This window comes from Plecotus auritus, assembly GCF_963455305.1.
Source record: "Plecotus auritus genome assembly, chromosome: 1".
Lineage (NCBI taxonomy): Eukaryota > Metazoa > Chordata > Mammalia > Chiroptera > Vespertilionidae > Plecotus > Plecotus auritus.
Window position 1 is genome coordinate 246,832,948 of NC_137770.1, and position 10,344 is coordinate 246,843,291.

At 66.8% G+C, this 10,344-nt stretch overlaps 1 protein-coding gene across 1 annotated transcript; it reads right to left on the reverse strand.

The window, feature by feature from the left end:
* Positions 1-271: 271 nt before the first annotated feature.
* HMX1 (H6 family homeobox 1) lies at positions 272-3,600 on the reverse strand (the record flags this gene model as incomplete). The annotated part of the gene is made up of 2 exons (XM_080688650.1): positions 272-912; positions 3,207-3,600. 2 exons carry the CDS (start codon positions 3,598-3,600, stop codon positions 272-274), a joined length of 1,035 nt encoding a protein of 344 aa, XP_080544776.1.
* Positions 3,601-10,344: the final 6,744 nt, after the last annotated feature.

Sequence of the window (10,344 nt, forward strand, 5' to 3'; positions counted from 1 at the left end):
CGGCTAAAGGGACCTCCAGGCTGCGGCCCCTTCCCGGGGAGACGACCTCCGGCCTCGCACCTCCGCGGCGCCGCGTCCCTGTAATATTCTGGGGGCGCTTGGGGCAAAGCCCCGCCCCAGCTCGCACTCCCGGCGCCCCGAGGGGCTGTAGGCACACAGCAGCCCTCCTGCGTGGCCCCCCGCGCCCCCTGCGCCCTGGCGCCACCCCGCGGAGCGTCCCCAGAGCTCCCCAGCGGCTGCGGGGAGTGGGCCCAGCGGGGGGGGGGGGGGCTCACACCAGGCCGGGCATCTGCGCCCGCAGGAAGGGCACGGAGGCGGCCGCGGGGAAGGCGGCCAGGGGGTAGGCCAGCGCCCCGGAGAAGCCGAGCAGCGGCGGGGGCGGCGCGGGCGCGGCGGGCGCCAGCGGGAAGGGCAGCGCGGCGGGCGCCCCGGAGGCGGCGGCCGGCGGGCTCTCGTGGTAGAGCACGGGCACGCGCACCAGCCGCTGCGCGCCGGGCGGGGACAGGCTGGCCGCCTCCAGCTCGGCCGCCAGCTGCCGCTTCCACTTGTTGCGCCGGTTCTGGAACCAGATCTTGACCTGCGTCTCGGTGAGCTGCAGGGAGGCGGCCAGGCCGGCGCGCTCGGCGCTGCTCAGGTAGCGCTTCAGGTCGAAGGTGGACTCGAGCTGGAAGACCTGGCTGCGCGAGAAGACCGTGCGCGTCTTCTTCTTCCGGCCGCCGGCCGCCGCCGCGCGCGCGTCCCCCGCCGCCGGGGCCTCCGCCAGCTCCGCCGCCTCCTCCGCGCCGGCCGCCGGGCCCCGCGCCGCCAGCTCCGCCGCCTCGCGCTGCACGGCGCCCGGCCCGGGGCCCCGCTGCCAGGCGCCCTCAGCGCGGCCCAGCTCCTCGCCTGTCTCGGGTGAGTCCCGGTCGCTGGCTGCAGGGAAGACAGGGAAACACCGGCGGCTGCGCGGGCTGCTCCCCAGACCCGGTCCCTGGGGCCTCCGCCCCTCCCCCCGGCCGCGCGGTCACCGCCGCTACTCGCTGGGAACCCTCCCGCACCGGCGACCACGCGGTGGGCACATCTCGCGGGGATGGAGAGGCGGGGACAGGAGGAGGACCTGCAGACCAGAAACTACCAACACTCACACCGGAGACAGACAGAGAACCCGCCAACATGCGCACGGAAGCCGGCTCCGGCAGCCAGCGAAACGCATGGAACACAGACACAGGCCGCCTCCCAGGAGGACAGTGTCCTGCAGAGAAAGGTGCGGGGCGCCCGGGGAACAGCCCCAGAAATGAGGACCTGCCGGGACCCGGCGCTCTCGCAGGAGCGGGTGCAAATCCCGCGTGCACAGAAGCCTTCCTGCGGAAGGCGGGCCTCCAATGCACTCGATCCCCCTGGGAAGCTCCAGTGCTCAGGCGACACCGGGGTACCCACACACCCCTTTTCCCGGCTCCTGACCCAGATTCTCCAGTATGCTCCCCGAAACCCACAGTCTCGCCCGGAGCACACACACTCGGGGCCTGCAGAATGTGCAGCCGCCACCCCAACACCAGGGCAGCTGTGCAGCCTGTGGCTTTCCCGCACAGGAGTCTGAGGGGCCCCTGACCTGGTGCTCCAAATACCAAGGTCCCCCTGATTCCCAAAGGGGCGGAGAGGCCCCGGCTGGCAAAGGATGGAGCCTCCGGCCGAGAGCCGGTGGTGGCCTGGGCTGTATTGCCTGGTGCCGCGGGGGGGGGGGGTGCCCCTGCCCTACCCTACCCTGGTGGCTACACCTCTTGGTGCCGCCGAGTGGTCAAGTTCCCGTGCCTGCCACCTGATGTGGGGAGCCTCTGTCTGCCCACAACACCCACACCCCCAGACTCACGGAGCCTGGTGAGTGGCTCAGGGTGCCTTGCGGGATCACCAGCTCTGATGCAGACGGGGGCCCAACCCGCTTGGTGTGAAAGGAACCCAACCACTTCCCGGGAGCTGAGGAAGTGGGGGGGGGAGGGGTCTCCCCTTCTGAGACCCTCTTCAGAGTCACCCCTAGAAGGGCCCTAAACTGGATCACTCGAATTTAGGAACCTGAGATCCGCTCACATTAGTAACAGGGCTCAGGACCTGCCCCCCTCCCGCCTCGCACACCAGAGAGCGGCTTCCCAAGAGGGAGCAGCACACAAACATGCCCCAGAGCTGGACGGACCTCAGATCCAGAGCCCCCAGAACCCAGAACCGAGCTGGCCACGGGGTGTGTGTGTCTGTGTCTGTATGTGTGTGTGTGTCTATGTGTCTGCGTGTGTGTGTTGGGGGGCTGGCAAAACCTGGGGCCTGGATGGAATGGCTCCCCAGGGCCCCTCCCCGTGTCTCCCTGTGAAAGCAGGGAAGCAGCGACCCTCCTAGGGAAGCAGAACCTCGGGGAAGGGGTCAGAACTCAGGGTTCGGAATGAGTGGGTGCTGAGGCCGAGAACCCCCAGTCCCAGCCCTCAGCAGGGAACAAAGGCAGGAGAGGGGGAGGAGCAGGAGGGGAGGGGGGGTTGGGGGCTTCCATACAGGCGCCCCTCTTGCCGGGCAGGCCACAGTCCTCGGGTCTGGAGGCGCGGAAGGGAGGCCGGGCCCCTGCCGCCAGGCCTGGCCCGCAGCTCTCGCAGGAGACGGGACTTGGGGCACAGACACTGGGGAAGCCGCTCCTCTCGGGGTCCGGCCCCCTCAACAGTGGCTCCCTTTGCTCAATGCCTGTATTTCCCCGCATCTGACTCTCCTTTGTCCTCCCTTCCTCTCCTCCTCCTCCTCCTCCTCCTCCTCCTCCTCCTCCTCGCAGTATCCTTTCTCTTCCCTCGCTCACTCGGGTTCTTTTTCTGCACCTCTGTCTCCGCTTTGCTCCTGCAGCGTCCTCCTTTCTCCGTCCCTCTCTGCTTCCTGTCTTTGCAGGTCTCCTCTCTCTCCTCGTCAGATTTCACGTTCTTTTCTTTCTTCAACTGTCACCGCCTCCCCTAGGCCCCCTCCACGCTCTCCAGCCTCCCCAGGACCTGCAGGGTCTGGCAATGGTGAAACCCCGACCCTGTGAAACCTTCTCCCCACGGGGCACCCTGTTCCGGAGAGCAGGCCTCCAAACGCGCCCATCAGGGTGTCTGCTGCGGCCGACACGACCCAGACTCCGCCACACACAAAGAGGAGGGTGACCCCAAAAAGTCCCCGAGAAGCCGGGCCCCACCGCCTGGCCCGCCCAGCCCCGCGCCCTCACTCACTGTCCGGACTCAAGCCGCCTCCGTAGCCGCTGTGCGCCCGCGGGTACCAGCGCGTCGTGCCGCCGCAGCCCAGAGCGTAGGGCGGCCCGGGACCGGGGGGCGGCCGGGGTCCAAGGCCCAGCGCGCCAGGCCCCAGCAGAGCCCGCGCCCGCGCCTCCCCGCCCGGCCCGGAGCCCGCGCGCAGCTGCCGCCGCCGCTGGAGTCGCCGCCGCCTCGCCCGCTCCGCGTCCTCGTCCTCCGGGTCTTCGTCCTCGTCCTCCTCGTCCTCGCGGCCGCCGCCGCCCTGGGCCGCGCGCCCCGCGCCCTTGGCCTCGGCCGCCAGCAGGTTCTCGATGAGAAAGGAGGAGGCGCGGGCCGGCGTGGCGCGCCCGGGCTCCGTCAGCTCGTCCGGCATCTCCGCTGCGGGCCCGTCGGGCTCGGCAGGGCTCCTCGGGGTCCCGAGCGCCCGGGGCGCGGCCAGTCCCGGCACCCACGGGGGACTGGGGCGCGCGGCTCCGGGTGCACGCGCCGGTCGACCCTGGAGCCGCCGCTCGGAGCGCCGGCGTCGGGCCCCGCGGTCAGGCGGCCTCCGCGCAGGGTTGGGCCAGGCCGGGAGCGGGTGCGCGCCGACAGCCGGCCGGACAGCCGCCTCGCTCTCCTTTCACGTCGCCGCTCTGGTCGCCGCCGGGGCCGGCCCCGCTGGGGGCGGGGAGGGGAGAGGGAGGGGCCAGCGGGGGCGGGGCGGGCGGGCCGCCAGCTCAACCCACGGACAGCGCGGCGGGCCCAGCGCAGCCGCTGCCCGAAGATGCCACGGGATCCGGACTCGCAGGCCGTCGCGCGGCCGGGGACCCAGGCGGGGGGTCGCGGAGGGTCCGGGCCCCGCGTGATCCATTCCTGGGGTCCGCGCCAGCGCTCCGAGGGGGGGGCGGGGGGGAAGCTGGGCCTCGGCCCGGCGAACGCCCATTGGCTGCGGGACCCCGATAAGAAACAGGCTGGCCAATCACCGTCCTGCGAGGGCTGTAATTCCCTCGCTGGGGAGAGTGTTGGGCCCAGCGTGAGTAACTGTGTGTGTGCGCGCGCGCGTGGCCTGTGCGTGTGTGCACGGGTGTATGTGCGTGTGTGTATGCATGTGCGTGTGTATAGGGGGGCGCGAAGATCCCGGGGCGTCCAAGAAATCGCAAGGGCTGGCCGCAGTCATTTTTTAAAGACCCCGGGTGTCAGAGCAAAATTATGGCATATTTTCTTTTTCTTTTTCTTTTATTTTTTAAATATATATATTTTTTTATTTCAGAAAGGAAGGGAGAGGAAGATGGAAACATCAGTGATGAGAAAGGGTCATTGATCGGCTGCCTCCTGCACGCCCCACACTGGGGATGGAGCCCGCAACCTGGGCACGTGCCCTGACCGGGAATCCAACCGGTGACCTCCTGGTTCCTGGGTAGATGCCCAACCGCCAGCCACACGGGCCGGGCCTAGTTTCACATTCGCCCTTAATGAGACGTGAACGCCGATGTCGTGTGATGGATGGAACTCTAGCTCCCAGTAAGGAAAGGCTGCCCCCCATACCCCGCCTGAGTCACCCGAGTAAGAGCAGGTCCCCAAGTCCAGCTCCTGGGGAGGCCCGGCTTCGGAGCCGCTGCCCCTCCGGGGAGGCCGTGGGGAAGGCCCCTCTGCTCTGCGCCCCCCGTTTCTTGCACGGTGAACGCGTGGGGAGCGACCTCCCTCCCTCCAGCAGCAGGGAGAGTGGGCAAGCGTGTACCCGCCCGGAGCTGCGCTGCCCAGGAACCGCCTTTGGAACGGACTCCCGGCTCCGGTGGCGGCCGAGTGGCCGGGTCGCGGCGGTCGCACGAGCGGAGCCGGCTTCCCCGGACGCGGGTTACCGCGGGGCGATCCATCCCTACGCCCAGCGCCAGCGGGAGGCGGGGGCAGTCCAACTGCGTGCCGCCCGCTTCCCGAGGTGGAGGTCGGCGGCAGGCCCGGCTTCCAACTCGCTTTCATCTCCCGAACAACCGGGCCGACGCGGAGGGAGCAGCGGCGCGGAGCGGGCGGGTGGGCAGTGGAGGGGCCTGGGGTTCGCGCGCTCGGAGCCTGGGGCCTCTCCGCGCCGGCGCTGTGGTCCGAGGGGGGCGCGCAGCAGCAGCAGCGGGGAGCCGGGCGGGCCGAGGCCTGGCGGGGACCTGGGCGCGGGGACCGGCGGTGCGTCCAGGGCCGCTGTGCCTGTCTCCGGGAGCCCGCCGCCCTCGCCTGCCTGCATTTTCCTCCTGCGGCTGCCCCATGACGGCCACCTCGGGGGAGAGGGCGCTTTCCTGTCCACTCAGCACCCAAGGCTGGCCCTCTGCTCCGGCCCTCACAGCCTGCCGGCCCCGAGGAACAAAGACCATCCGAGATCCAGCCGCCCGGAGTTGATCCGTGACCCCGACTCCTGGAGGGGACTCGGCCTGGAGCAGGCGATGGGGCCTCCCGTCCACTCCATGGATGACGCCGAGCTGGGGTCTGGGGAAGAGCTGCGGTCCCCCAAGGACAGCTCCCCGGGACTCCCCAGCCAGAGGGGCCCGGCCAAGGGCAGGGGTGGACTCCCCAATTACAAAGAGAAGGATGGCTCCTGGCTCAGCGCTGCGGGTGCAATCCTAGACTGGGAAGCCGGCCTGGGGGGGGGCCGGTGTGAGGGGGGCTGTGGGGAGCAGTGCCTTCCAGACAATAGCCTGCTCCCCCAGGCTGCCTGGGTGCTCCCATGAGCAGCGCCCCCTCAGCACTTCCCTGGACCCACAGCCACCTCTCTGGGCACCTTCCCAGTGGGGCTCCCGATTCTCCCAGCTGGGGGGGGGTGCTACTGGCCCTGGTAGGGGGGTGGGGGGTTCCTCTTCCCAACACTGTCTCTCACCTGTAAACGGCACTAGTGAGCGTCCTGTCTGGGCCGGGCTGCTGGGAGTGAGGCTGGACTCAGCCGGCCTGTGTCTCCCCGCTGCCTCTGGGGGCCCTGGCGGGTGGAAGGGCCTTCCTGCCACAGCATAGGCCTTCTGGGGGTGTCAGGGGCGTGTCCCTGAGCACAGGGCACCCGGCACCTTGGGTCCCCGCACTGCTGGGCCCTTGTTGCTCCAGACCCCCCTGGTGGCTGGCGGCCCAGACTGGGACAACCAGCAGGTGGTGGTGGTGTGGCCAGGGCGGTGAACTAGCGGGGCGCTGGCCCCGGCTCCCTCTGCTCCGTGCAGCCGCGTCCAGGTCCGGGGGAGGGGAGAGGCCGAGAGCCACAGGACGGGCATCAGAGGCCCCACGGGTCGCAGGTCCAGCAGGCTGCAGCCTCGCAGGCTCTGCCAGTTGAGAGAAGGCTGCAGCTAGAGCAGAGGCCGTTCTCAGCCCCAGGACCCTCTCCAGGGGGACCCGCTGCGGCTGCTCCAGCGGGGTTCCTGGCGTTCCCACGGCCGGCGCCCCGAGTCTGGTCAGCTCCGGGCACTGGGCAGATGGGGAAGCTGGGGGCTCCCGCGCAGAGAGTGGAGCCTCAGCCAACAGGTTGTCCCATCTGCGTCTCCGTCTCCAGGAGGGCACCCACCCCCCAGGCCTCAGCCGTCCTCCCTCCTCCATCACTCTTGTCCTCCTTACTCTCCAGCCGCCATCTCTCCAGGGGCCCTGGCCACCGCGGGACCCCAGCAAGGGCTCCCAGCGGACACCCCGTGCTCTTCCCACCTGGACAGTGAACAGGGGCGCTGCCTGGCCCCTGGGCCCCCCTCGCCTGGCTCAGGGCTGGTGGCCGCAGAGCTCCACACACCTGAGGGGTGAGTCTGTGGATCGCCGCCACCTCTTTTGTTTGTTTTAATAAAATTTCCTTTGGGAATAATTTCAAGGAATGTCCGCCTTTAAATTCCAGGGTTGTCTCAGCTTGGCTCCCTCTCTGCCCACTGGACCCCCTTCCCCTGCCCCCAGGCCCCTCTCCTGTCCAGCACTTTGCGGGAGCCTCTAGCTCGCTTTCTCGCCTGAGCGGGTGCATTTGGGAGCCCTCGAGCTGACAAACAGGGCGAGATGTTCCAGCCACTGCGTACTGACCCACATCGCCCACACCCCGTCCCGTCCCTGCCTGCCCCGTCCCTGCCTGCACCGCACCTTCCCCAGACTCAGTGGTGGAAGATAGTCCTCGTTAGCCCGCTTGTGGGGGTGCAGCTGGGCCCCGGCTCGGGTGCAGGGCAGGGCAGTCATCTGAAGGCAGGTGGCTCATTTATCTGGAGCCGAAGCTGGTGTCAGCTGAGGGGCCCCTACACGGGGGGGGGGGGGGGGGGGGGCTGTCATGTGACACAACAAGGGTTCCAGAGCAGGTGTGGGGTGGGAAGGGGGGGAGGCCTGGCGTGGGATCCAGCGCATGGCTTCGCCCTCTTCACTGGAGCAGTCAGAGCTCACGGGGCTCAGGGGCAAGGACTTGGGCCCACCTGCCGGGCTGTAGGGTGAGAAACCCCGTGTTGTCATTTGGGGAAAGACGGTGGACTCCACTGGGGGACTTCCAGGTTGCTGCCGGCTCCCCCCTATCACAAATGACCTTGGGGTGACAGACCCGCCGACTCTCCATGGAGGACCTGAGAGTCGTCTGGGTGCCTGAGCCAGCAGGGACCGCCCGGGGGAAGCGTCCATGCAGGCTCAGCGTCACCGGGCACTTCAGAAGACGAATCCGTTTTCCTTTCCGCCACCTTCACCAGCATGGTTGCCGCTGGCCTTCTTCACTGTGACACCGGCTGGGCTGTGTCAGGTGACAGCCACCTGGTTGCTGAGAGAGCAGAGCTGCAGGACAGGGCCAGGGGGGTGGGAGGGGCTGGGAAGGAGAGGGAAGCGTGGCTGCAGGTAAGCCATGAAGGCTGTGAGCGGGGGAAGCTAAAGAATAGGTTCTCTGTTTGCAGGCAATGGGGAGCCATCGAAGGTTGTTGAGCTGGGGAAGTGACAGGATCCAAGCTGGGCCTTGCAGGAGTGTCCTGAAGGCAGCGGGGGGGGGGGGGGGGGGGTGGGGGTCGGGGGGGACAGTCTTGCTGTGTCCTGTGATGAGCAGCGAGGCCTGAGAGGTCAGAGTCAGGCAAAGGGGCCAGTCTCGGGGCCCCACCAGGTGGCGCGGGCCTGGGCAGTCGGGGTGGGGGAGGGGCGCCCCTCCCGGCGCAGGCCTGGGCCAGCTGCCCGGGGAATGGCTTCTCACGTGGCCTGCGCCAGCCCAGCCAGCTTCTGGGAGCCTCCGTGCAGCTGTCCAGATGAGCGGGCACCAGCTTCGAGTCTCTGCCCCGCTGCTGAGTCCACTGTGGTCACGAGCAGGTCGCAGGGCGATGGGGGGGTGCGGGGGGGGAGGGGGGTGTTCTGGGCCGGAAGGTCTGCACCGGGAAGGCGTGGTGACTGGAGAAGGCCCATCCCGGCACTTATACACACTCACCCACACCCATACACTCACTCACACACACACACACCACTTATACACACCCACCCACACTCATACACACACTCACACACCATTTATACACACCCACCCACACTCAAACACACCCACCCACACTCATACACACACACCACTTATACACACCCACCCACACTCATACACACACACACCACTTATATACACCCACCCACACGCATATACACACACACACCACTTATACACACCAACCCACACTCAGACACACCCACCCACACTCATACACACACACCACTTATACACACCCACCCACACTCATACACACACACACCACTTATACACACCAACCCACACTCATACACACCCACCCACACTCATATACACACACACACCACTTATACACACCAACCCACACTCATACACACCCACCCACACTCATACACACACACCACTTATACACACCCACCCACACTCATACACACACACACCACTTATATACACCCACCCACACGCATACACACACACCACTTACACACACCCACCCACACTCATACACACCTGCACTCAATCATATACACACACTCACATATACACACATAGACCCTCACAGCCCACACCTCCCCCACACTCACACACACACACCCACACACACCTACACCCACACATCCCAAATATATACGTGCCCCCACATACCTCTCACACACACACCCACACCACACACATGCATACACTCACACAAACACACACCCATCCACACCGCCACATCCTCACATCCTTACCCACATGCAGCCCTCCAACCTCACCACACACCTCGCATACACACGCACCCACGATCACACAGCATGCCCCCCGCCCACACCCCTCCCTCCTCAGGTGAACCCCCGACGTCCCCTGCACCATTTCACACCCAGGGCACCCTACGCACCCTGGTCCCCGGCCCTCAGCACTCACCCGGCTCCGCCTCCCCCTGAAGCACCGCCTGGCTGTCCTCCGGCCATGTGACCGCACCCACAGCTGCGGTGCCGGCGACCGGAAGTGAGGGCATCGCCCGTGCAAATTCCGTCACGTGGCGCCAGCCTCCTGCTTTTTCTCCCCGTGCGGCCTGGGGGCCTGGGCCTGGCTGTGTGAGGTGGCACACTGGACACACGCCACCAGGCCACCGCCTGCTCTCATGGCCTCCACTTGGGCTCCAGTGCCCCATGGCTGCAGACAATACCCACACGTCCCCCAGATGTATACATGCCCCCACATCAGCCGTGGGCAAACTACGGCCCGCGGGCCGGATCCGGCTGTTCTATCCGGTTCTCTTGCTTGCCCCTCCGCTCCTTTACTTTGAATTTATATCAGTTCACACAAACACTCCATCCATGCTTTTGTTCCGGCCCTCCGGTCCAGTTTAAGAACCCATGGTGGCCCTCGAGTCAAAAAGTTTGCCCTCCCCTGCCCCACATACAGGGACTCGTGTAACTGTCTTCTTTGGAGCTGGCCTTGTGTGTCTGCGGGAGAGACTCCTAGAGTCTGACCGATGAGCCCAATAGTGTGTGCATGTGTGTGCGTGAGTGTGTGTGCGTGAGTGTGTGCATGAGTGTGTGCGTGCGCGTGCCGCATGTGTGTGCGTGAATGAGTGTGCATGAGTGTGCGTGAGTGTGCGTGTGAGTGTATGTGTGTGCATGTGTACTCATGTGTGTGCGTGAATGAGTGTGCGTGTGAGTGTGCATGTGTGTGCGTGTGTGCATGTGTGTGCGTGTGTGCATGTGTGTGCGTGAGTGTGCATGTGTGTGCATGTGT